This window comes from Serinus canaria, chromosome 5 (genome assembly GCF_022539315.1).
Source record: "Serinus canaria isolate serCan28SL12 chromosome 5, serCan2020, whole genome shotgun sequence".
In the NCBI taxonomy this organism is placed as follows: Eukaryota; Metazoa; Chordata; class Aves; order Passeriformes; family Fringillidae; genus Serinus; species Serinus canaria.
Genome location: NC_066319.1, coordinates 8,012,962 through 8,040,318, shown reverse-complemented (window position 1 = coordinate 8,040,318; position 27,357 = coordinate 8,012,962). Strand labels below are relative to the sequence as shown.

The window sequence follows — 27,357 nt, the reverse complement described above, 5'->3', positions numbered from 1 at the left end:
ATGTGGTTAAACTGAAAGACAAATTTATAATGATCCATAATGTAACTTTCAGTTCAAATATGGAGCCACCTTTACTTGCCCTCCCTTTCCCTGGCTGTGCTGTTGTGTCTGCTTTGCATGGAATGTGTTGTTTCCTAATCTTTACCCCAAACGTGTTTTGTCGTATCACAAAACAGATGGGAATGCACTTTAGATGACAAATCATTTCTAACAATAAACAGGATCCATACCTAAGCTTTCATCTTCTCAGTTTATTCAGTGTATTTATTTACTAGTGATTCTGTATTTGTCCTGAAAAGAATGATGTTACTAATTTATGATAAGATGGTTTGATGCCAGTGTAACACGTGCTTGTGAGTTCCTCAAATGATCTGGCTTTAGAGCTTGAACTGAAATTAAATTTTTTATAAAAATGGATGTGATTGTTGAGATTAAAAAGGCATCAGCTGAAACAGCTGTGGTTTTTATCATACAAATTAGATATATTTGAACCTGGGAAATTGAATTGAGATGTAATTTGGCATTTTAATTGATTGGCTTTCCTTCTTAATATGGTATAACCTCACCCTTTCCACCCTCCTGTAAAAAGTCTTCCTCTAGAACTGATGAAGAAGTGAAGTTAGACTTTGGTTTGCTTCTTCTTAGTGGGATACTCAGACTTTATGTTCTACACTGCAATGTTGGAGGGAAATCACAAGGTGAATGCAGTGGATTTTAATCTTTATCTTGTTCCAGTCAGTCATTTGTAGGGACTTCACCGTGTCCCCGGTCTCTTTTCATGTAGTAGTGTCTGATATAAATGTAAATGCTTTCCTGTGGCACAAAACTGATTGAGGATGACTGGTTCTTTCCTGGCTGCTCTGATCCAGCCATAGTCTCAGGGCAGCAGGAGCTGGAGGAGGAACTGGCCACAGTTCAAGGAATGGGCAGGCTGCAGCAGGCAAGAAGAAAAGGCAGTCAGACCAGCAGCAAGCTGCAGGTAAGTTCAAAGAGATGTGAGTTTGTTTTTACCTATTAATAAAAATGTGGGAAGTACTGTTATTTATGTGGTGCTTTAGTCTTTAAAACAGTAGGAGCTTAAGAACATAGGTTGGAACTGAAAACATTGATAAATTTAATGATTATGTGCATAGCCAGAAGATGAGAAATTCCAATGGCATCCACCTCTTACTCCTTTCCACTGAAAAATCACAAGGTTCTCTCTGGAGTAATTCCCATGCCTGAAGCCATGTGCATGCTTCAGATGTTAAGGCTGTTTTTTGCTTCTATAAAATCTTTACAAATATCTTTGCTGGTGGAGCTTTACTGAATAATTAGTGCCACTTCATTCAGGTGGACTTCTAGGTAGGTGGTGGTGTACCTTGCATGAAAAAATGGTAACTTTTTAAAGAATTAGGATGTCATTGTCCCATTAACAGACTGTTGGAAGAAGATAATTAGTTAACTGATACTTCAGAGAACTCTTAACTTCAGAAATCAGGGAAGTAATTAAGATATCCAAACATTGTTATCCATTAGCTTCTCAGGTAGCCAAGGGTGTTTTTAAAGGTATCCTAAAAAACCTGTGGGAGACTTGGCTTTTCTGGAAATAATATCTGGAAGCTGGGCAGGCCACTCTAGTTCACAGCAATCCCACATACTTGAATTTAAGTGCCCAAGACAGTGCTGAGTTTTGGGGTTTTGGATCGAAACTGTGGTTTTAGTAGCTGAATTATCTTAATCCCTGCTTGTTTCCTTCTTTAAGTTAAACTTCCTTCTCATGTTTTGTGTGTAGGAAGAATTCCCCTTCGATGGCAAGCAATGCTTCCAAGAACTGAATGTCACCTTGGATAGCACTGACTCAGCTGAAGGAGAAAACATGGGAGGTTGGTGGCCAGAGTACCCTTCACCCAATGCAGGTGTGATAGCGACTAGACAGTTGATGAAAGCATGCACACAGCATCTGCATTTTGTGTCTATTTTTGTTTTCAAATTCAGCTAACAGCCCATTTGTGGTGTATTCTAATCTTTGTTGGTTTTTTTTGGCTTGTGTTTTCTTCCTTTTTCGTTTCCAAGCATGTGCGTGCTGGATGAACTGCCTAGTTCTGGCTCACAAGTACAGCATCAATATGGCTGAGCACTGGAATTGGATGAGCTGTGATGCCCATCAAATATCCCATGTAGCAAGATCATGTGTTTGTTTTAAGTTATGAGTTATTCCGGTGAATGTGTTTCCAATTTATATCACGGTTATGTTGCAAACCAGAATTCCGTTCCATTGCTGCTTAATTTAAAAATAAGTTCTCAGTTTTTAATGGTGATGATTTTATATCAGTGGTAAAGATTGCAAATACATGTTATCATTAAGATGGAATGGGCTCACTTGCAGTCCAGACCAGTTTATTAATAATTGCTTAATATATGATCCTGCAAGCACCTGATCAATTTGTGGTTAATGTAAAATGAGCCACACTATTGGTTGAGCCACAGTAGTGATGGCTCAATATTTGAATATTTCTGCTAGGTCCTCTGAGTTCATGAGCTCTACAACTTATTTTGGTTTTCCAACTGTTAAGGGTACTTTTGCCATCTAAATTTTGGGGATGTAGTAGCTCAGGCATTTCCACTAGAAGTAGGTGAGATTTGTTTGTGCCTAACACTGATGAGAACTTTGAATAAAGAGCTGCAGCCATTTCTAGACTTTGGGAATTTTGGTGGACTTCTCTTGAAAGAATTTTCCTTCTTTGACCTGAGTAGGTTTACGGAGTGTGGTTGAAGAGCTGGAATTGGAAAGAAACCAACTGCAGGAACAAATACTTTTTCTGGAAGAGCGTTGTCAGGATTTGGAAGACAGAGTTCAGCTTCAAGGTAGAATGGAGGCTCTCCAGGTGAGCTTTGGAGTTGTGTAAACGTGATGATGCAAGAGAATCATTCTGAGTTTATGTTCTTTATATCACAGCCTACAGTAAGCTAAACTCATCAATTGGCAGCTGATAAAAAATGGCTGAAACCCAATTTACACTCAATAATTATGTTGTCATAGAGTGTGCACATCCTGTATTATGCTTTGAGGCTGAAGCCTGTTGAATTTGTTCAGCATGTGGAGAATTATGATTAGGATTAAGCTTTATTTGCTCTAGAAACTTAGCAAAAAGACCACATGATTTTCATAATTCTTTGTGGAGGTCTTTGCCACAATTAGTTTTGGTTATGACTCATTTGAATTTCCCACTCCTTATATCTGTTAAGTTTCTTTTCTGTAAGTGTGTGTGTGTGTATATTTAATTTTTCATATATATATATGTACACATTTTTAGAGAAGAAACTGCTTATATAAAAATGATCCATAATTTTATATAAATAAATACTTATGCAATCTAAACTCCAGATATTAGCTGGACACATAGTTATATTTTAAAACTATTCACTGAAGGCCCCACAAAGAACAGTAGAGTTCTTTTAAAAGGAAAAGATATTTTTAGAATTGTCTGACTGACGAATTACTGTGGTAATTTGGGAGCCATGTTTTCACGAAGTGACACAACTGATCTTTATTACTCATAGTTCTTTTTCATACACGTGTAACTTAACAGATAAAGAATGACGGGTTTTAAGATGAGAGACAAGCTTACATTAATTATTGAGACTCTTGTAACAAAGCCTTTCAATACAGGTAACGTTTGGTGTAGAGGAAGAAGGGCAGCTGTTGAGGGCAGTGCAGGTGTGTTCTGTCTCCTCCAAAATGCCACCTTCTGTTCAGGAATGGTGACAAGTTTGCCGCGTTTGTCCTACTTGCTGTTGATTCTGGATGTGTTTTGCTTTTGGTTGGTTGCTGCTGTACAACTTTTTTTTTCTTTTCTTTTGGTGGTTTTATTTTTGACTTGGTGCAGTGGATCTGACTAGAGTAGGAGATTTGTGCTGTGTTTGAAACCTCCAGAAAGCTGTGTGAACAAAGTGAAGTGAAGTTCTTTCACGCTTCTCTGGGTGTGATAATGCTCTTCATCTTTGCTTTGTTGCAGAATGAAAATGAGCGTTTGCAAACTCAACTCACCCAACTGCGCAACCAACAAATGCGCGATGTGGAAAAGCATCAGATTCTGATCTCTGGCTTGAATGAGCAGCTTAAAGGGTAAAACCAAGGCTCTTTACATCACCACACACCATTGGCTCTCTCTGCTTTAAACTTCAACTTCTAATGAGGCGTATAGTCTCTCAAAACACTTGAAAAAACAATTACTTGGCTCTTGTTTCTCTTTGCAGTTGTGTTATTTTTATACTTGGAGTTTAAGTGGAAAGTGTAAAAATAATGGTTCTCTTAGTTTGGGGTTAGTAAGTCTAGAAAACTTAAAGCAAGCTTTTTTTTCAAAATGTCTAAATATGTACTTTCTTTCAGATTGAGTGACAGAAATAGTTTCCTTGAAAATTCTCTTGGAGAAAGAGAACAAAAACTGGCGAGCACGACAGAAAAGCTGGAACAAGTTGAAACTTTGAGGAAACTGCTTCAAGAAAAGGATATTCTGAACAAAGAGCTTGGGGAAAAGTTTGTGCATGTTGAGCAAAAAGTAAGTTAAAATTATAGTTACTATTTTGCTTATTAGAACTGATGAGCTTTAACCATAACTTTTGATTTGTGTCCCAACAGAATTATTGCTGTTTTTCCAGTCTGAAAGTTTGTACTTTGTCTTTACAGTTTTGTTCATTTTAATTAAGTTTTTTAAGTAATTTAATTTTGTAAGTAAGTACAATTAAGTAAGTTATTTAATTTTGTTCATTCATTAAGTTTGGTGTAAGGATTTCTTAGACCCAACACAGCTTTGCATGAAAGTATTTACATTTTACTGGAGTGATAAGTTTTTGTTTATGAATTTAAACGTATAAACTTCACTGTTGTGTAAACTCAATATTATAACTGGTAACATCACAATTTTAATAGAATTCTATGTATTTCTATCACATGAACTTTTACTTTTAATGCTAAGCTGAATGAAGCCTTAAAGAAATGCAGTGTGTATGAAGTGGAGAACGTTGAGCAGAAAACAGCTATCAGTGATCTCACGGAAAGAGTCGCTACACTGAAAGAAAAGGTAATTTATAAAAATAATGTATGAGAAGAAATTCTGTGTTCATTTTTCATGGCCCTTTTAAATGTGAGCAAAAGTGACAGCATGAGCTGCTTTTAATTTCATACACTGAGCTTTCTGTTTGCTAAAACAATCTAAAGAAGAACATCTTTTGACTTTACATTGGGTACAGTCTGATTACCTCAAATAGTTGTCCTACATGGGGGGGGGGGGCGGGTGTAGCTTCTCCTTTTAACAGGTCTTTGGAGTGTTCTTGTAACATTATTTTCTTGCTGTTTAGACTTTGAAGCAAGACAGTGTGGTGGAGTCCATGCAGCTGGACCTGGACCAGACAAACGAAGAGCTTGACAAGTTGAATTCAAGCCATTTGGAGGAGAGGTCTCAACTCATTCAAGATCTGCAGAAACGTGAAAGAGAAATTGATAATCTGAAAGAAGTGCTGTCAGAAAAAGACAGGGAGATGTCTCTCCTGTCTCTGAACATGACAGAATATTCTGAGCAGGTTATGATCCTGAAGCATCAAGTGCAATGCAAAGAGGAGGAGATGCGAGGTTTGGAAGAGGCTTTATCAAAGGCTGAAAGGGAAATGCATTTGCTGAAGGAAGTACAGACAGCTGATGTGAGAGATGCCAGTGTGAAGATGTCTGCCCTTTCTGAGCAGAGTGAGGCCATGAGAATGGAGCTGGAGAGAGCTAGAGCTGAGAATGAAGCTAAAACCAAAGAAAACGAGGAGTTAATAAGGCAGAGCACTGAGACCAGCGTGACAATTAAGGATCTCCGCTCCGAAATCAAGGCCAGCAATGTTGCGTACCATAACAAGGTCGCAGAGTGTGAGTCACAAATTGCTCTGCTGAAAGACCAAATTACTAAATCATCTGAAAAGCTGCAAGAAACGGAGGATAAACAAAGAAAAGAAATGGAACATTTGAAATCTCAACTTGAGGAAAACAATGCCCTGAAGGAAAAATGGAACTGTTTGCTTAAAGAGAAGGAGAGCAAAGCACAGACATTGGAAAATGAGTTAAAATCAATTAAAGATTCATACAACAAACTGGTTTTGGAAAACACTAAAAAAGATGAAGAGTTGGCTGAATTATCGAGAAAGCTCACAGAACATACTGATCATAAGGAAACAGCTAAAAAAGAGTTGCAAGAGAAACAAGAGCTCATTGTTTCATTAGAGCAGAAACTTGGGGCTTTGGAGAAGCAGAACGAAGAGACTAAACTTAAATTAATTGGGGATCTGAAAGCTAAAGAGACATGTTGCCAAGAACTTAATGACCAATTAAATGAAATGCATAAACAAATTAAAAAATGGGAGATAGAGACACAGGAGAAAGCTTCAGCTAATAACCAATTGCAGGCAGATCTTGAAGAGAAACAAGAAAAATTGGCAGAGCAAATAAAAGCAAATGAATATCTGAAAAAAAGTATAGGTACAATGGAAAATGAGAAGGAACAGCTAATCAGAGAAAATGAGAATTTGTCCAAACTCCTGGATGTAAAAGAGTGTGAGTTGTTAAAGAAAATCCAGGCTGTGACAGAATTGGAGAATAAGATATCTGTTAGCACTGCTGAGTACGAAAAAACTCTTTCAGTACTAAATTGTGATAAAAACACTCTGGCAAAAGAGATTGAACAACTGTCAGTAGTTGCCAAGCAAAAGGAAAGTTCAGTTGCAGAACAGCTGGGGGAGAAAACAAAGGAGTGTAATGTGCTGGCTGAGCAGTTGTCTGAAAGCAAGGAACAGACCCAACAGTTGCATGAACAAGTGCAATCACTGCTCATTCAGCTCAAGGAGGTTAGAGATGAAGAAATAAAGAAAGAAGAAATGTTAAATAATAAATTATCTGAATGCAGTGGTCTAATCCAAGAGCTCAGCCATAGCAAGGAAAAGAATTTACTCCTGCAGGAACAACTTCAAAGCATAACTTTGGATTTTGAAACTGCAAACAAGTCTCTAGAAGAGAAAAACCTTCAAAATGATTCATTGCATAAGGAAATGGAGGAGAGTAAGCTTTGTGTTGTAGAATTGCAGGATGAAATAAAAAATCTCAAAGATGAAAAGTCTAAATTAAGTCAGTTGGTAGAGGAAAGAGACCTGACTGTGAAAAGTCAGGGTTCAGAACTTGAGAAGTTTCAGAGGCAAATTTTTGAAAAAATAGAAGAAAATACAGGGTTAAATAATCAGCTACAGCTATTAAGCAAAGAAATAGAGGTGCTTAGGCATGAAAAGGAGGACTTTTCAAGGTTATTAAATGTGAAGTCAGATGAATGTAAATGTCTCCAGTCTGAAGTTGCTTCAGCAAGGCACCAAGCAGAAACATCAGCTCTAGAAAATAAAAAATTGAAAGCAGACATAGAGACAATTAATGTTACAGTAATCAAAAAGTCAGAGGAAGTAGCTGCTTTAACTTCACACCTGTCCCAACAAAGCCATAGTATTTTAGATTTGAAGGACCAAATTGACAGCCTCTTGATGGAGAAAGAAAACTTAAAAATTACCTTTGAGGAAAAAGAAAGTCTCCTTTCTGAAAAGGAGGCTCTGATTAAGGAAATTAAAGATAGAGTGGCAGGAGAAGAGCGATATGTGGAATTCATTGCAGATCTCCGGCACCAAATACAAGTCCTGAACTTTGAAGCTGATGATCTCAAACACGCAATACAGGAAAAAGAAAATGAATTTAAGAGGCAAGCCCAAGAATTTAAGTTACTAAAAGATAAGTCTGAAGAGTCTGATGTACTTAGGGTTCAACTGTCTGAGAATATGGAGGTTATTTCTAACCTTCAAAGTCAGCTTAAAAACATGACAGACCAAGCATCCCAGATGAATGACTCAATTGCAAAGAAAGATGCATCTTTAAAAGAAAAGGTGGATGAATGCGTTGGTTTAAAAGCCCAGCTTTCTGCCCTACAGGATTCTTGTGTTGTGCAGGAGAAGCAATTACAACTTTTAGCCTCTGAAGCACAACAGCTAAAAGTACTTGTTTCAGAAAAAGAATCAGCCATCAACAGTATTTCAACATTCAGTGAGAATTTAAAGATGCAACTTCAAGAGAAAGAGACTGAGTGTGGTGTCTTAAAGAAACAGATGGTAGAGCTGCAGGAAATGAAAGAGAATTTACAAAAAGAAATAGAGCATCAGAAGAATGTAATAATTGAGATGGACCAGTCCTTATCAGAAAAGGAATCATCCCTTACAGAAAACAAAAGTCTTCTTGAAACTCTGACGGAGAAAGCAAGGAAAGATGAAGAGAAAATGCATTTAATTTCTCAACTCCAAAGTCAGGTCCATGAACTTACACAAGAACTACGAAACTCTAAAGAGCTAGTCCATGAGAAAGAAAATGCCTTTTTATCTCTTCAGAAGAAAATTGAAGCACAGTATGAGCTGAGAACAGAGCTGAACGTTGCTCTTGGGCACAAAGATGATGTAATTGCTGGACTGCTTAATTCCTTAAAGGAGAAAGATGCCAGTGTACAGTTGGCAGAGAGCAATGTTAATGCTCTTTCTAGTGAGATTGATGTTCTCAGATCCAAATTAGAAGAAAGTGGAACAGCCATGAAAAACCTGAGTGAGGAATTTCAGGAAAAGAACAGGAAGCTTGATAATCATCAGAAAAAAATTGATTCTTTGACTGTTGAGCTTGACTCTCTTAAAAATGAGCACCAAAAAGCACTAGACCAAATAAATACCCGGGAACAAGAACTCCAGCAGAAAGACTTGGCTGTGGAGTCTCTGCGTGTGACGTGTGCTGAACAGGCTGAGAAACTGGAATGTTTGAAGTTGGAGTTCAACAACGTAAATTCCAAATCATCTCAAGACTGCCATGACAATGCGCTTTTAATAAATAGTCTGCAGTGTCAAGTGGAGTCTTTAGAGAAAGAAAAAAAGCTGATGCAAGATGATGTTGGTAAACTGATGGCTGAAAACACACAACTTACTGCATCTCAGACTGATTTGCAAAAGAAATTGGAAGAGCTCCGGGAAATCCATGAAAAACTAGAAACCAGTGAGAATTATTCAAGGATGCAGATAGATGCTGTCAAACTGCAGATGAAGACTGAAAGAGAGAAGTTACAGATGCAGGTTAGTGTGAAGGTTGAAGAACTTTCTAATTTAGAACTTAAATGTCAAACTTTAGAACTAAGTCTTCGTGAGTCAGAAAACAAATGGGTGACAGAACTTGACAGGGCAAATTCACAAAATAATGATCTTACTGAGCAATTGAGCAGTTTAGAAAGTGAAATGAAATCGAAAGATAGCAAAATCCAGTCTTTACAGCAAGAGCTGGATCTTATAAAAGAGCAATTAACTCAGAGCTTATCTCCATTACTTAGTAGTAGGCTTTTAAGTAAAGAAAAGAGGGCACAAATGTCAGATTCTGAACTGCAGCCAACCGATTGTAAAACTCAGTTGGAAAAATTCTCCACTCTGGTAACTGCTGTTCTGAGCAAAGAAGCAGAAGGAGAAAGCTTGCAACTGGCACTTTTAGAAAAACAGAAAGAAATTGACACCATGAAAGATGGAATTAGAAGTATGGAGTCGCTTGAGAAGCAGAAGGATGTGCTGCAGAGTGACATGGAAAAGATGAAGGGCAAATACATGTCTGAAATGGAATGTCTGTCAAAAGAAATGGTCTCACTCAAGGAAACAGTAGGCAAACAAGAGTCTCTCCTGAAAGAAAGGGACGAGTCTTTGGCAGAAGTAAATAAGCAGGTGGAATTTCTTCAGGACAAGATGAATAAATCAGAAGAAATGGTAAGAACTAGTCAAGAAAAGCTGCAGGCTGAAGGTAAAAAAGTAGCAAATCTCCTTGAAGAAATAGGGGAAAAAGATCACATCATTGAAAACTTAACATCCCAGGTCAATCAGCAGAAGGATTTAATTTCTGGTCTAAGCCAGCAAATGAAAGAAAAAGACTCTTCTGTTACCCAGGTCATGGAGTCATTGTCTAATGAAATGCTGAATTTTTCTGAAGAGAGGAGTACGTTAAATGCCAAACTTGAAGACCTTGAAGCTGTTCATAATAGTTCAGTGACAGAGCTAAACCGAGTATTGCAGGAACTTGGAGATTGTAAGAAAGAACTGGAACATAACCAGGTTATGTTAAGCAGTAGAGAAGCTGAGGTTAAAGATTTAATGAATGAAAAAGAGGAGATGAAGTGTAATCTTGAGAAAATGGGCAAGGAAAAAGAGAATCTGAAAAAGAAGCTTCAAGCGGCATTGATAGTAAGAAGAGATCTGATGCAAAAAGTTGGGAAATTAGAAAAGAGTGGACAGGAAGAAATAGAAAAAGAGCAGAAAAAAGCAGAGAAGCTGTTGGAGCAAGTTAATGAGTTAACAGACAAACTGAAACTAATTGAAGGACAGAGTAATGATTTTGAGTCTCATCTTGGAACTTTGAAACAGCAACTTGTAGAAAAAGATGCCAAGATAAGTGATCTGACCAAAACCTTGTCTTCAAGAGCATCCTATTTAGAGGAACTTCAGCACAATATTGCAGAACTGAATGATGTCATAGCTGAAAAACAATATGTTTGTGAGCAGAACCTTAAGTCTTTAGAAGAGAAGGACTGTATGCTTGCTCATCTGCAATCTATGCTTGATGAAAGAGCAAGGATGTATCAAGAGGAACGTTCTCAGTTGCTCTTGACTCTTGAGGAGGTGAAATCTGAACTTAAAAAGAAGGAAGAGCTGTTGAAAGATTCCAGTTTAGAAAAGCCTCGTTCAAGTGCTGGAGATGGGAATGAGTGTGTGAATCCCAGCAATGACATTAATGCCATGAATCAATTACAAAAAGAAAAAGAAGCTTTACAGAGGGAGCTTTTGTTCATGAAAGAAGATATGGAAAAAATCCAGCAAGAAAGGGAAGAGCACATGAAACTGGCAGCAGATTTTGATGATCAAAAAGCCCACCTTGAGCAGCTCAGGCAAGAACATAAAGCACTCTGGGAAGTTCTCCAAACAAAATGTAAAGAGCTGGGCTTTAACCAGTTAGAATGGAAGGAGCTACTTCCATCCAAGGCACTGCTGGGAGAAGAGCAAGCTGACCCAAGGAATCTGGAATCAGACAAACAAAGAAACAAGGTTCATGCTGCATCCTTGAAAGTGTCAGAAAACACAATCACTTCGGTGCCCAGTGAAAACATTGAGCTAGAAGAACTAAGAAGTGATTATGCAGAACTTCAGGAGGAAACAGAGCTGTTAAGGAAAGAGCTGAGAAGAATATTGGTTGAATTCGGTGATGGTAAAGAAGAAACAAACTGTTTAAAGTCTTTGAGACAGGAGGAGCAATGTCAGGGCAGCTTGTTGGAGGACATAAAGCATCTACAGAAAAAACTGAAAGCACATCAGACTGAAACTGTAGAGCTCAAGGCAGTACTTGAACGTGTGGATGATGAGAAAAAAACACTTATTAAAAAAAGTGAAGAGGATTACAGGATGAGCCAGGAGGAACTGCAGAGGTCACGAATTGAAGCTAAGCAGGAGGTTGCAGGAAAGAATGAGGAAATAGAAGCACTGAGATGTTCGCTTACAGATTTAAAAGAGAAATTTGGTCTGGAAAAAGAATTATTAAACAAAGCCATAAAGGAGGGCCAGGAAGAAGCCCTCCATTACAAAACAGCCTTTGAAGACATGAAGAGTGAAAAAGAGGAAATTCTCAGCTCTTTGGAAAAGTCCAGTTTGGAACTAATTAAGATGAAAAAGGAGGTAGAACATTTCAGTGAAGAAAACAAACATCTTGTGACAGAGCTGTGTATGCTGCGTGAAAAGGCTGAGATGAATAAACCTGTGGTGTTGGGCAAAGAGCTTAAGGAAGAAAATGGGACTGAAAAGGAATTGGGAGAGGTTGGTTCAGAAAGTAATTCCCTTCGAGAGAATTTGGAAAAAAAAGTCACCGCTCTTCAACTATCAGAGGCTGATTACTCTGGGAAAACTAAAGTGGGAGAAGCAACAGAATATGAAATCCAGAAACAAATGCAAACAATGGAAGAGCCACTGGCAAAACCTGCAGATTTAAATGATTCCAAAGCCCAAGAGCAAAGAGCTGTAACAGATGAGAGATCCAGAGAGCGCCTCCAGAGGAAGTTACAGGCGGCTTTAATATCACGTAAAGAAGCCCTGAGAGAAAATAAATCTCTAAAGGAGCAGATTGATCAGCTGATGTTGGAAAGAGAAGAACTACTGAACAAGACAGGAATGCTGGAGCACTTGTTAGAGCTTGGCAGAGAAAAGCAGAGTTCAAGTGCTGTGGCTCCATTGTCTGGAGAGGAGAGCCTTGCTTCAGAAAATGCGAGGTTGCTGACCGAAAATGAAAACCTCACTGCGGCGTGTGAAAGTCTGAAATCCACCATGGAGTCCATAGTTCAGGAAAAAGAGGCCTTTTCTTTTCAATTAAATACCTTAAAAGATTCTCAGACAGTTGAATTGACAGGATGGAAGGCTAAACACAGTGAATTAAAGCAGGAGTACGAATCGCTTCTTCAGGCGTATGAGAATATCAGTAGTAAAGTGGCAGATATGAGGCAAGTCATTGATCTCAGTAGGAAAGAGAAGCAAGAGGCTGTTCAAAGACTCAGGGAAGGAGAGTCTGAAAAGGAGGCTCTGCAGAAGCACTTAAAAAATCTCCTTGATGAAAATGAGGTTATTAAGAACCAACTGAAACAACTCAGTGAATCCAAGAAAATGGAGGTTGAGGAGTTACAGAGCAAAGCAGAAAGGCAGATCCATGAGCAGGAGGCCAGGATGCAGGAACACCAGGATCGTCTGTGTGAGCTCACTGAGCACAACCATCAGCTGATGGAGGAGAACGAGCAGCTGAAACAGACCTCTGAAAACTTAAAGCAGGCTTTAGAGAAAATTCAGAATGAGAATGATGTCCTTCATAATAACATCACTGTAACTAAAGCCACCTTGGGAGAGCTGCAGGTTCAAATGGAAGTGTACCAAAATGATACACAATCCAAAATCAGTGATGCATTGTGTGAGAACGAATCACTGTTGAAGGACATTAATGTGTTAAAGAATAAACTCTCTGAAAAAGAACAAGCTGTGCTTGTCCTAGAAAAAGAAAGAGAATTAATTTCAGAAAAAGCACAAGAAACTGAGAAGTCTTTGCTCCACAAAACTCATTGTCTAACAAAGCTGGATGCGGAATTTAAAAGTCTAACGCAAGAAATTGTTAGTCTAAATGAAAAAGTTAAGATTTTAGAGGATGACAAATGCCTGTTACAGGAAGAATTAGAAAATGTACAAGAAAGTTCTTACAAAGTAAAGAGTGAGAGAGAATTTCTTGAGACAGAATTGCTTAATCATATAAAAAAGGTTGATCATCTCACTGATAGGATGAAATCAGCACAGGTACAGAATAACTTGCTGTTACAGCAGCTGGAAGAGTTAAAGGCAGAAAAATCAAATGTGGTTAGAGAAAAGGAAGAGCAGCAGCTCCATCTTGTAAAGATATTTGAGGAAAAGGTGAAAAGTGCTCAGAGGGATAATAATGGGACTAAAAACAAAACAAAAGAATTGCAAGAACTCTTAAAGGAGAAACAGCAGGAGATCAACCAATTGCAAAAGGATTCTATAAAGTTCCAGGAGCTGATCCTGGATTTGGAAAGATCTGTGAAATTGTCGCAGTCAAAAAATGAAAAATTTGAAAAGGACTTAAGTAATGCATCAGAAAAGCTGGCAGAATCAAATGATGAAATACTTCATCTCAAGGGAGAGCTTACTGCACAGATGAACCTGTTGGATCAGTCAAAAAGGGAAGTGGACAGGCTTAAAGATGAGAATCTAAACTGGAGGAAAGAACTTCAGAAGAAGGGAGATGAACTGCAGCTTCAAAAGAGAGGATATGAGAGAGAATTGGAATTTCATCTCCAGCAGCTGAAATTGCTTCACAAAAGTGAAATTTCGAACCTGGAGGAAAGACACGGTGCACTCCAGAGAGAGAAGGATCGGGTGGTGGGTGAGGTTCAGGGCTTGCAGGAGGAGGTCAGCACAAAGGACTCTCAGAACAAGCAGCTGCAGGCAGAGCTGAACGCAGTCCTTGCACGACTGGCTGCTTTCACAAAGTGCATGTCCTCCCTTCAGGATGACAGGGACAGGGTCATCACTGAGATGAAAACCTGGGAAATGCAGTTCAAAGAGGCCATCCAAAACAAGGAGAAACAGCTGGAAGACAGTAACAAAAGAATAGCAGCCTTGCAAGATGAATTGAAAGATAAAATGACTCAGATTCAAGAACTAAATATCAAGTATTCTGTGGTAGAGGAAACAAAGGATGAACTGTACTTGAGGCAAAAATCTGTCGATATGCAGCGCTATGAAGAGCTCTGCAGGATAAAGGAAGAAAATACCTTCTTTTTTAACAGACAGCAAGAGCTGGAGAGTGTTCTTCAGTCCAAAGAAGAAGCTTTGCAAGCACTCCTGAAAGAAAAAAATTCTCTAAATCATCTCATAGAGAATAGTAAGAGTGCAGGAAGAGAGATAAAAGCTCTGGAAAGTAATTTTACGAGACAGGAGCAAGAATTGCAAGAGCTTCTAGCAGAGAAGGAAAAAATGAATGCTGAATTGCAAAAGCAGATGACCATTTCTGAGCAAATGAAGGTCATGCTAAATAATAAAGACAAAGAAATTTCCTTACTCATTTCTTCAAAAGGGGATGAAATTTCAGACTATCTGATTCAGGTACAGACTCAACATAGGAATCAGATCAAAGAGTATGAACTTCAGGTGAGGTCTTTGCAGATGGAGAGACAGCAAGCTGAGGAGTCCTGTCAGAGGCTGGAAAATGAGCTGAGAAATCTCCAGGTGAAAGCAGAAAAAGCAAGTCAGGAGAAGGCTGTGATTGCCAGTGAAATAGATGCCTTTAAAAAATCCATGTCATCTCTCCAGAACGACCGGGATGATCTTTTTACCAGATACAAGGAGCTGGAACATCTTCACCAGGGTGTCTTAAACCAGAGGGACAGTCTCCTGCTTGGCAGTGCAAGTGAGACTAATTCTTTGAAACAGGAGTTAAGGGTCCTCCTTAATCGGATTGATGATCTGCATTCTGAAAATGCAATGCTGAGTGCACAGCTGATAAAATACAGGGAAGATCTAAACCAGGTTTTATCTCTGAAAGACCATCAGCTGAAGGACTTACTTAAGCAGAAATTGGAGTGTATTAAAAGCCTTGAGCATGAAAAATACGATCTTCAAAAACAAATAAAAGAGATGCAACTTTCCACTGAACTGCAGAAGGGGGCTGCTGTGACTTTGGAACTTGAGAATAAAAAATTGGCATCTAAAGTAAGTGATTTAGAATCTCTAATTGCATCACTAAACAAAGAGAAACTTGTTTCTGAGTCTGGAGAGAAGCTGCTAAGTAGTGAGAGTATTCAGAAAAAAGAATCCAATGGGCAGCATGGAGGAAAGCTTCAGAAAAAGGTTCAGGAGCTCCAGAAATCCAGAGGCAAAAATGGAGATGAGGAATACAGTGGGGCTCTTTTGACACTTGAGGATGGAGATAAACCTGATGCTTCTGCAGAGAAGGTGCTGCTTGAAGTTCAGTCTCAAAACAGGGAGTTGAGATCCCAAAATGAGGCCTTTGGGAAGGCAATGACTGCTCTGCAGAACGACAGAGATCGAATCATAGAGGACTTCAAAGTTCTTCAGAGCAAATACACCTCTGAGCTCAAGACAGAAAGAAAAAAAGGAGATGAACTTGCAGCTGAATTGGAGGGATTTAAATCCCATCTCATTAGTATCCTCAAAGAAAACTCCCTTCTTCATGGGGCTGTCCTTGATGCTGCAGGCCAGGTTAGCCTTGCTCAGGTGGCTGATGACATTGGAAGTGTCTGTAGGACTTTGGTCAGTCGGGAGCTGGAGGTGAGCAGGCTCTCAGCCGAGTGTGGCAGTTATGTCCAGCAGATGGAAGCGTTTGCCAAGGCCATGGCCAGTCTCCAGGATGACCGAGACAAATTGCTGCAGGAGCTCAGCCATCAGAAGGTAACTTCTGAAGCTAAGCAGGGCACAGCTTCGTTTCCCATTGATTGCAGCAGCATCAATGAGAAAAACACTGTTGAAAATAGTTTGGATGTGCCTCAAAACAATGGGGAAACTTTGGTAAGTTGTAATTAGCCACATGGCTCTGTAATTTTATTCTTTGTGCAGAAAATGCTCAGAGACATGTTGGATTCTGGAGTTTAGCTTTGTAGATTGAATGCTAAGATAGCACTGTGTGTCTAGAGGAGGTGTTTTTACAATTTTGGGAGTTAAGGTAATTACTCTGTTAAACAAAGCAAATAGGGAGAACCTTTGTCTGTAATTAAAATTTGAGTTCTATTCAAACTTTACCCATCTATTTTTCATTCCAGTTCACTAATAATGTTTATTAAACTTAGGCTAAAGAGGGAGCCAGCCTTGCAGCTGTTGAAATATCTAAACTGAAGACCAAGGTTGATGATCTGGAGAAGGCTTTGCATCAGACAAAAGCCTTCCAGGCAGAAACCGAGAGAGAGATCACATCATACCAGAACGAGCTGGCTGGATTAAGGTATAACAGTGCACCTTTATGCTCTTCGTTGGTTTGTATAGAATATAGAAATTGCTTAACATCTGGTGTTTTCTGTTCAGAATGGAAAAAAACCTCCTCCTCTCCGAGTCGCAGGCGCTGAGGAATCAGTGTCAGATCACAGTGGCTGAGAAGGACCGGCAGATTGCAGAGCTCCAGAGGCTGCAGCAAGACATGGTTGGGAAGAAGTCACTCCCTGCTGGCAGCACTTACCCAGTCAAGGTAAAAAACTGGAATGTAGCAGGAGTGTAAAGTGGAAGGTAGCAGCTTATTGTCTGAAATCTTCAGCCTGCTTCTGAAAAGAGCAGTCTGTAGTAATCCTGTAAGTTACTGTCTTAAATTAGTTAAATCCAGAATATAAAAGGAAGAAGTTGAAAAAACATTAAATGGGTTTATTTATTTCAGATTTATTAAGGCTGTAAACCATTTTCAAGGACAGGCTTTTTAGGAGGATTGGAAAAGAGCTTGGTGGTTTACATGGACAGCAGATTGCACAGTTTGTATAGTTGGTGCAGGGAGGTTTTAAACACTTAATGAAATTCATTCTTCAGAGCCTAAATCCATGTTACTGCAGATTGGACTAGGACCTGACTGAGGGAGAAAGGGGAATGGAAGTGTTCTTGTCCTTCCCCTGAAGCAGCTGGAGCTGGCTTCTGCCAGGAACAAAATCCTGGGTTTAGAAAGGCCGCAGCTGACACCCAGGCTGGCAAATGCTGTTTTGTAGACTGTCATGAAGGATTCAAGGAAAGTGCTATTTTAGAATTACATTCTTATTTACCTTTTCTGTGCCAAATGAAGGAAGCAGTATTCATTTTAATTTCATTAAAACCAGCATTTTAGTTGAAGTTTGTATGCTGTTTGTTTTCTGTGATTACAATCATGAGTAAGAGCTATTGACCAGTAATATCTGTGGGTAGTGGAGTAGTTTATGTGGTAAAAACCTTTTATTTCATGATTGTATGGGTGAATAGATTCCATAAAGCATTAGAGACGGCACATATCCCTCCCTTATTAGAGATGAATATCAAAATGTTGAGCTGCCAGAGATAAAGAAGGCCAAAGCTGTAAATTGGTAATACATTTTTGCTTTTCAAAATGGATTCTTTTGGCTTTAAATTCATATTTACAAAGCGTTGTTTTACAAGTCATGAATATAAGACTATTAGCTTGAAAATAATTTTTGAAAGGTGTTTAATCTTTTCCTATTTTTCCCCTTTGATTTTGTGCTTCACATTATTTGCAAAATAAAAATTAGATTGGGTTGCCTTTTTGTGGTAATTTTTTTTGGTTTTTTTTTAATGGAAGTATTAACACTATATATAATGTATAAAAAGATCTTGTATTTAAAGTATCTTTCAAATGTGTTATTAAGTTGTGAGAAGAAAAGAATGTGTAAAGGGAATTCTGTACGGTATATTTAGTGTTGAGGCTATGGATTATTTAGAGAACTCCTGTACCATTTACCCTGAATATCCTGATATTTTTAAGGCTTTGGAAACTGCCTCCCTTGCTGGAAGTGCAGATGGAGCAGAGGAAATCAAACATGTCCTGGCTGAGAAGAACCAGCTGCAGGCTGAGCTGCAGCACTGCCTCCAGGAGATGCAGCAGAAGGACCTGCACTTCCAGCAGATGAATTCCAAGGTAGCTTGGAACAACAGCCCTGGTTCTGAAAAGCTCATGTGAATCTGGGCTGGCCTCATGTTGGAATATTGCTGAGGTGGTAGTGTCTTGAATGACTGAATGGTATTTTACTTTGAAACGTAGATATTTTAAAAGAACTCAACCTGGACATTCAAATTAAATGTCAGTTTTCTTTCTGCCAGGCTTTCATGACTTGCTGTTTTTCTGAGAGGATTATTTGACTCTCTGAACTTCTACTCACAGTCAAATATTTTTCATTAGAGACAGAAACAGGTGTCTGTCTTAGCTGGAACAAGATTTCAGCTTCTGGTTTAGGTGTGCTGGTGGCAGAGGAAATCAGTGCTCAGCTTTCATTATTTCCTCTGCCCATAAAACATCTTAAATCCCACCTGAAATATGACCTTGCCAAAAGGTGGATGAAATTTTGAAACAGCAGGTCTTAAATCTGCAGGGATTTCCTGGGAGAGCTAATTTTAATGACTTTGCTGTGACTTTCTTTCAGGTTGTGCAGTCAGCAGAAGAGAATGCTGTCCTGTCTGCCCAGCTGAAGACTCTTTCCCAGACTCTGAGGGACAACCAGCTTCATTACACTGATCTGCAAAATCGCTACGTGAGGCTGGAGAGGGAGTATCAGGCAATGCAGGTGGCATCTTTCCAAGGCTCAGTCCAGGTAAACAGATACATGGAAAGGTTCTTTGGTTTCTTCCTTCTGTGCTTACACTTTTCTGGTTTTCTTGCTAAAAATGAAATAAAGTACTTTTTGTTGTAGTGACCCAGTACTTTTTCTGGCCCCTGACTGAAGAGAACTGTCCTAATTGTTGTTAAGCTGGTCTAATTTGACTTTTCATTTAAGGAAGCTGGTTTATGTAGTTTTTGGTTTTGAAACATCTTTTTTGAGTTGGTCTGCAGCTGGCAGAGATAACTGGATGATTACTGCTCAGTGGATCAGGAAATTTAGAGATAATTTCACATCAGTTATAGGTCATTTCACAATGCTTGAGTAATATTTTCAGAAGTGAGATCTACATCACCAGTTCAGCATTTCAGTACCCGTTGCCAGCACATCTGTAAGATTATTATTTGGGGTTGGAACTTGATGATTTTTAAGATCCCTTCCAACTCAGTCCTTTATGATTCATCATTATTCCTTTATTCTTAAAAAGCCTTCCTGTACTGCCTTGGTTATTCATTAACAATCATTAAGAGAACACCCTGAAATAGCATATGAATACATAGAGAAGACAACCCTTGCTCTCCATAAATGGAAATAAATCCAAACAAGAACTGTAAATTAAGAATAAATTAATAACTGCCTTGCTTCTGGAATTGTGGATGTGTAGATGCTTTGCTTTCCCCTCAGACATTGTTGAGAAATGGAAATGAAAGCATTAAGTGGCACAAATAATTATCCCTTCCACTGTTTTGTGATGCTCATGGCTTCTGTAATTGAAATAAAGACTTTTGGCAAGTAGAAAAATGGTCACTGGTTTGTTTTCTTTTCCCATAATATTTTCTAGGATGAAACCAGAGCAGAAGTTCCCCCTGGAGCACCACGGGAGAGATCTGGCATTATTGTGGAGACAGACAATATGGAGCTAAATGAGCTCAGGAAAAGGTCAGGACTCAGAGCATGTATTAGCAATATTATTTTCCTGACAGCTGTGTTGTAATTGTGAAAGTAATGCTTTTCTATCCCTCTGAGGCATTTGTGTGGAGATGGAGAAGGAGAAGGAGTGTATTTACAGTGGATTACATGAATCATAAGCCATTTTCTTGAATTGTTATAATCTGGTAATACTTGTGGTTTGTATCTGTACATAAATATACTGATTATTGGTGGCTTTATCTCAATATTTAAGCTGAAGCATCTCGTTATAATTGTTTGTCACTGAAAGGAAGACTTCCTAATAAAAAAGAACAAGTAAGTAATTCTTTGAGTCCATGAAACATTGATTTAGATTTTATTTTGTCCCAGGCTTGCAGAGTCTGAGCAGCAGTATGAGTCAGTGCAGCAGAGTCTCTCTCAGCTCACAGAAACACTGGCAGAGGAGAGGAGAAGGAGAGAAGCTGCAGAGGAGGCTCTTGGACTTTCTGAGGAGAGAAGTAACAGGTAAAACACAGACTATTTGTTTACCTTTTATTTTTTGTGAGATTAGTGAGAGGTTTTCCTGTTGATCTTTGATTTCTTTGAGATACTACTACTACTTCTAATAATAATAAACAAACCTGTGTGTGAGCCCACAGTGCCTGAAGTAGTGAAAAACCATGTGTTAAAATGAAAGTGTTACAGGCTTTGGGATTTTTTTTCTTCATTTAATTTCATCTGTTAGACTGTTCATCTCTTAGTAGTCAGTGCTATTTCTTTTTCTCCAGGTTGGGAAAACAATTTCTCGTATAACAACTTTAGCATGGCCACTGGTTAGGTTGAAAATATCATTATGCACCTGCATAAATAAAGGGTCCCTCACTACAATCACCTGAAAATCACTGTTCAGTCAGCTGGTGATGGTGGGGATTAATTCTGAATAAATGAAGCACCTTGAGAGTAGATTGTAAATAGAGACTGAAAAAGACCTGGCAGCATAAAGTGAGTCAGCTTTTTGTGGGGACCTTCCCTCAGTCATTTTAAGTATGCAAAATAATGACTTTTTTGTCAATTCAATACTTAAAAGAGGAGATAATTCAGCAGTGCATGTCTCTGTGTCTTCAATTTTTCTCTAGATTTGAAGTAGGCAGTTACAGGTCTGTCCCCAGTGACTACACTGTCCAGATGGAAGATGAGGAGGAGAGGGAAGCCTTAATTATCAATCCCAGTGAACACGTTGTTGTGAGAAAGGTAAGGCAATGAAAGCCTTTAAAAACCCTCAGCTCCTTAAAAGTGGTGGGAAAACATCCTTAATTTCTTTCTGTGGGGGCAGTGAGTCCAAGACCAGCAGCTGTGTAAACCATGCCAGAAAACACACTGCATATGTCCAGGTTAAAAAATGTATGTAATCATATTTATACTACACCTGTGGCCATTAAATAAACTGTGTCTGCATTTAATGATGCATGCCCAAAATGCACTATGCATGTTGATGTGTGGAGTTGCATAATACACAGCTTGGATTCATTCCTTTCCCCTCTCATTAATGCTGAGTTTGGGGCCTTTCAGTCATTCATACTTTGGTTTTTGGGGTCAGTTGCTGTGTCAGAGACAAAAAGGTTTGTAGTGCCTCAGAAATCCAGGCTGCAGGGGTGCTGTTCCTGGTTTGTATTCCTGATTCTCTTCTGATAACTCTGTCTCTTCCCCAGATGAAAGGAGGAGCCCTGTCCTTGCGCCGCTGGCTCCGGGGGCGAAGCCTTTACTGCTCCAAGCTGCTGACGGCCCGAGCCAAATCCCGCTATTTATTCCTCACCTACCTGGTCACACTACACCTCCTTGTTGTCCTGTGCCTCACTGGTGTGCTCTGAGTGCACTGCCCTCCCTGGGTGGCTCCTTTCCCTGTGGGCAGTGCCAGTCCCAGCCCGAGGCTCCTCACATGCTGCTGTTCTGCTGTGCACTGGACACAGTCGTACAAATCCCTGGGACGCTACACCCAGCCTCGAGCTTCTCCAGTGAAACTCCTGCATATCACACTTGCTCCAAAGTTGACTTGAATTGCTCTTTTACAGTGGGATATTATATTTGTAAGGAGAAAATATTCCCCTCTGCCCTATAAGGAAACTGCTGCATACAAGTTATTTAATATCGTTTGTGGGTACATAATGGTGGAATACTACTGAATGGGTTGTAAATGATATCTTTTCTATACAAATTTTATTTTAAGAGTTATAGTATAAATTCTAAAGGAATATCAAACTATTACTGTATATGGCTTCTTGATTATAACAAGAAGTTTTATGGAGTGCAATAAAGGAAGAACTACTGGATTTTTGATTTTCTTTGGTTGGTTAGGTGGTTTTTCTTTTTTTTTGGCTGAAAATAAAAGAAGTAAGAAGGTTCGGATCTGCACAGATCTGTGTGTGGTAATGAAGTAAGCTGATGATTAAAGATTCAGTAAAAATTCACAATTGAGGTGACATAAATATTTCCAACTTATATTCTTTTTGTAATTCTTTAGTTTTTATAACTTGTGGAGGGTTCAGTATTTTTTAAATTTACTTGCACTTTTATTGGTGGAGCTTAGTTACTGCCTGTCTTGGAGACAAAATGTTACTCAGCTGCAGAACACATGAAATTCAAGCTTCTAAAGACACAACCTTACATATTTTCCATGTTTCAGCTTTAAGGTACAAATCAATAAATTCAGCTAAGAATCTTGTGGGAAAAGGAAGGATTCCATCGGTTTTACTGATGAGCAGAAACAAGGTTGACTTGGAGATATTTTAGTGAAGTGATTAATCTGCTGAAGAGGTAGTTACTGCTGCAGGTAAATACTGTAAACTACCTTCTTTTGATGCTCTTTAATATTTCTTAGTCTGGTAAAGGTGTGGATTTTATATAAATCAAATATATTCTGCTATAATTGATATTTTAAAAATAGTGATGGTTCATCTCCTTTGAGTGGCTGATTCAGTCCCTGTGTTCAGCCCTGGTGTCACCCAAATACTGAGATAACTCATAAACACCAGGTACAGTGGGAACATGAGTACTGATGATCCCTTCCCAGCCTGAAAATGGGTGTTAGCAGAATGATAATGAGCTTTTCTTAGTTAATTATATTATAATGAAGCAGAATGTTTGCCAAAGGCAACAATGGCCCTTCCAGACTTATTCATCCAGTGTGAGGGATTTTTGACCTGGGGAGAGAGAAGACAACCCTCTGTCCTGAGGCTCAGTGAGTGGGAAAGGATCCAGAGGTGTTTGAAATTCTGTCCTGCTTTCTTCAGGCTTTTGTGCTGTCACTGTGATAAGCACAAGCTGGGGAAAAAGGCAAATGGCTTGACAAATGTAGATATCCTGTGAACTCCGTATTGGGAGGTGAGCTCCTGTCATTTAGAAAGCAGTTTTCTTGGGTAAGTATTGCTCAGTGTGCTCCTGCTACAGTTCATGATTTAAATGCTTGGCTTCACTCGATCTGAGATCAAGCAAATTGAGGAAATTTATTTAAAATTCTCTACCTTCAAATTCCAGTGTCTCAGCTGATGCAATTTAAGACCTGAATTTCCCTCTGGTTTGAGGTGTTGGAGCCAGAGTCTGGGTGCAGTGCTGTAATGTTGCATACTGCTGGTAAATAATGGGTTTATTGCAGTCCAAAGCCTTTTCCAGAGAGTTTTTGGAGAAAAGAATTCATGGCAACGTGAACAAATGTTCAAACACAGCAGCTGCTTGAACTAAGCGATAAACATTCCCACATTAAAGCTCTTTCCAAATTTGTGTGATAAAATCCATTTCTGCCTTGCTGGGGACAAGAACTTTGCTGGACAAAGTGCTGTTTTTCATTCCTTTCCCATTTCTGAAGTACCTTTCCTTACAGAGTGAAGTTGCCAAAGAAAGGAAAATAAAATCTTTCCCTTCTATCAACTGCCTGAAGAGGCAGTTTTCCAGTCCTTAAAGTAGCCCAGGGGTCCCTAGTGGGGCCTGCCCTTGGGGAGGGTTTTGCCATGACTTTTAGGGAGACCAGGACTTGGAGGTGTTGGCCAGCTCCTGAAGCTGAGGTGTTCCTGTGCCAGCTGCCTCTTGTTCTTTTTCCCAGAACAGGCACTTTCATAAAGTGTTTGCCACTTAGTAATATGGAATAGGTCCTGGAGTGAGCTCTCCTCATTACAGAGTGGCTGCCACTTAAAAACACGTGGTAAATGCTTCCCCAAAACTTTTGCTGGGTTTTTTTTTAGTTGGTTGTTTGAGATTGATAATCACCCCCCTCCCAAAAAAAAAAAAACAAAAAACCAACAAACAAACAAACAAACCAAACAAAAAACCAAAAAAACCCCAAAAACACCAAAAAGAACCAAAACAAACAAACAAAAAACCCCAGGAAATTTCCATGTTCCATGAGGGAAAAACTGTAGTCTTTGAAGTAACAGATGGTTTTGGTGGTTTATTTACCATTAACCACTAATGTTACAGCTGATATGTGCAGACAATTAATTAATTTTAAGCAAAGGAACTTTCTAGAAGATAATTTCCCCTTGGGAGAGGTGGGATTTATGCTTGGGTCCCAGTAGAGCTAAGTGTGTGTCCTGTAGCTTGCCCATGGTCACAAGGCCAATTAACAGGATCACAGGACCCTGGGGGCTGCAGCAGGAGATTTCCCCTCTGGAAGAAACAAAAGGCTGCCAATGTCCTGATTAATTTGCTCTGTGAAATCCTATTCAAGTGGGAATTTATGTGGATACTTCACATGCATGGTAAGATCCATGGACTTTGCTGGTTAGGTTTATTCTTTCTCAAAAATATTGTGTTTTAATGATATGAAGGTGTCTTAGGGAAGAGAAGCCCCACCTGTTGGAATGTATTCATATCATGAGTCAGATTTTGATTTTTTCTGGGCTGTCAAAACTCTCCCCTGAAGTTCTGTGTGATGAATAACATTTCACCTCATATGTTGTGATGTTATTTGGGGCAATCATGACAGACTTCCTAATGCAAATGTGATAAACTCAGTAAAATCAGTATTCAATAAGTGTTTTTTCTTTTAGATGATCTCTCTCCCTTTATGTCAATGAGTTTTTCAAAACCATTTGAACTTACACCAAGGGGGAGCCTCACTGTTAAAAGGCAAAACAGTGGAATTGCTTAGACAGAGAGAGCAACCAAATAAGTGAGTCTAGATAAATAATATCTTTTCCACCTCTAACTCCTTCCCTTTTTTCCTTTGTGCAATGACAAAGGACCATTCCTTGTGGAGAACCATGAGTTTGCTGATGCTCACCTTGGGTGGGCTCCTGTGTGAGCACAAGCAGTGCTTCATTTTTGAAGCTATCTTGGTCTTTCTGGAGGGTTTATGGAAGGAATTATTACAAAGTGGTTACCCACAAATTCACATTCTAGTTCCTTGCATGTTTTGGGGGTGCATTCTATGAGAGCAGGAGCAGGAACAATATTTCACAGGAAGTTTTAAGTTCAAAATGATATTTTGTCCCTGATGTTTCTGAAAAACTGCACGAATATCAGAATAATGTCCTTTGCAGGATGTTATGGTTGGAATGGGTCAGAAATACAGCAATGTAGGGGATGAAACATGTCACCGACATGTTTTATGAAAAATCCTTTACTTAGGATTTTTCCCTCCTGAGAGCTGAGAGGCCTCAGGAACAAACTGTAAACAATTCTTATCTGCTGCTGTGGAATGCAACGGGGAATCTGTGATTGGCCTCATCTGGTTGTTTCCAATTAAGAGCCAATCACAGAACACCTGTCCGGCCGGTCTCGGTCTGAGAAGACTTGTTTTGACATTCCTTTTCTATTCTTAGCATAGCTTAGTAGTGAAATCCTTCTCTCTATTCTTTTATTATAGTTTTTATATCTTATATATCATATAATAATAAATCAAGCCTTCTGATACATGGAGTCAACTTTCTCATCTCTTCCCTCATCATGGGACCCCTGAGAACGGGGTAACAGAAACACAAAGTAAAAAAGGCATCCTGACACTGGAACATCCCACTGAGTGTGGAGTCATCATTAACTGGGATGGTGTGGGAAAGGTGGGTGTTTACTTGGCAGTCATGAAGTTCCTACTGAGGCAAAACATTTGTCAGTGATAGAAACTAAAGTTAAGAAAAATACAGGTTGCAATTCATCAGAGGTGAATTGGATAAATATTAAATTACTGAAATTGGAACAAAGCCTGTGAAGTGCAGGGGGGAGGGTTATTTTCTCTCCTTAGAACTTACCTACATGAGCAAGAGGATGGGTGGTGCCCACATCTCACATTCCATGTGACATTCTCACTGGCACTTCCAGAGGAAAGGACAGACTGGAGCTTCTTGTCCCTATATTGATCCTTTGAGAGGGGGATTGGTTGTTTTGTTGGTTTTTTTTGTTTTTGGTTTTTTTTTTAAGCATGTTTTTCTGTTGCCAAAAGTTTGCATTTCATGTCTGGGTGGTGAGAAGGCATCTTTATCCTATCCAGCACCAATTCCTTGGCATTGTGCAATGAGCTCTGGGGGAAATGCCCCTTCCAGGATGTCCCGGGTGCAGGCAACAAGGTGTGCTCATGGGAAAAGCTGCTAAATATCTTAAATATCCCGAGTGTCCTGGTGCCTTTGGAAAAGACACACACCTGGCTCTGTGTGTGGAAAAGACTGTACTGTTGGGGGGAAGCTCCAAAGGGAAATGCTCCTGGTCCTGTTTTCCTGTAGAAAATGCTGCTGAAAGGGAGATACAGGGCTGGGTTGTTCTGTACTCTGCCTGCTGGGATGAGGTGCAGTTATAACCCAGATATCTGAACTCAGTTACTGTGCCATGTCCATGGACCCAAACTGTTCCAAATGAACAGACCAAAGCTCATCCAGGAGCACTGGGAGTCTCAGTTGATATTTGGAAATAAATTGCCCACTTACTCCACTAGATGGAAGCACAGTACTTGGATTTCATTCTCTCCCTGCTTGCTGCAAGCATACTTTTCTAACTACATCCCGTTGTTTTTCTACCTCAGAACTTTCCTGCTGTTTGCATTTAGCAAGAAATAACATTTTCCTGTAGAAAAAAAAAGAAAAATCAAATTGTAGGCCTATATTTTATGTTCCTCACCTGCATCTGGCAATTGTCCTGTGCACAGCACACACCAGTGCCTGTTCCTTCTCTGGAGAATGATGGATGCAAGAGCAGCCCATCTGAAATTGAGTTAAAAGAAGGAATTAAGGAAGGTTTAGAAAGTGGAATATGCTTTCATGTAGTGTGATTATTTTCAGGGTGTAACGTGGTGGAGGCCTCAGGCAGTGCTGTAACTCAGACAATGGTCAGGTACTAAATGGGCTCTTGCAGCTTAAGCTTTCCTTCTTATTGTCTCTTGGATGGAAGAATTACTCGTGGAAGTGGCTCCCTAGCCCAGACTGGTGGGGAAGGGACAAGAAACAGAGCTGATAACTGTTGTGATTACTCCAAATATGGAAGAAAGGGTGATTTGGATCCTTGTATGATTTTGATTCAAGCCACAAATTTC

At 39.4% G+C, this 27,357-nt stretch overlaps 2 protein-coding genes across 5 annotated transcripts in view; one reads left to right on the top strand and one right to left on the bottom strand.

The window, feature by feature from the left end:
• Positions 1–22,177, top strand: part of LOC103822222 (golgin subfamily B member 1-like) — a 34,277-nt gene extending 12,100 nt beyond the window's left edge. Inside the window, exons 15-30 of one of the 4 annotated variants that reach the window (XM_050975043.1) lie at positions 870–979; positions 1,775–1,865; positions 2,737–2,867; positions 3,653–3,700; positions 3,999–4,108; positions 4,373–4,541; positions 4,959–5,063; positions 5,341–15,360; positions 16,455–16,606; positions 16,687–16,846; positions 18,113–18,265; positions 18,768–18,935; positions 19,783–19,880; positions 20,241–20,375; positions 20,987–21,101; positions 21,560–22,177. In XM_050975043.1, the coding sequence (XP_050831000.1) occupies positions 870–979; positions 1,775–1,865; positions 2,737–2,867; positions 3,653–3,700; positions 3,999–4,108; positions 4,373–4,541; positions 4,959–5,063; positions 5,341–15,360; positions 16,455–16,606; positions 16,687–16,846; positions 18,113–18,265; positions 18,768–18,935; positions 19,783–19,880; positions 20,241–20,375; positions 20,987–21,101; positions 21,560–21,718 (11,924 nt within the window). In that variant the 3' untranslated portion in view covers positions 21,719–22,177. Of the gene's footprint in view, positions 1–869; positions 980–1,774; positions 1,866–2,736; positions 2,868–3,652; positions 3,701–3,998; positions 4,109–4,372; positions 4,542–4,958; positions 5,064–5,340; positions 16,177–16,454; positions 16,607–16,686; positions 16,847–18,112; positions 18,266–18,767; positions 18,936–19,782; positions 19,881–20,240; positions 20,376–20,986; positions 21,102–21,559 lie in introns of all 4 variants that reach the window. The other 3 variants (XM_050975042.1, XM_050975040.1, XM_050975041.1) reach the window with 3 other exon arrangements.
• Positions 1–27,357, bottom strand: part of PPFIA1 (PTPRF interacting protein alpha 1) — a 503,873-nt gene that overhangs the window by 86,488 nt on the left and 390,028 nt on the right. The gene's annotated exons all lie outside the window — the stretch shown is intronic.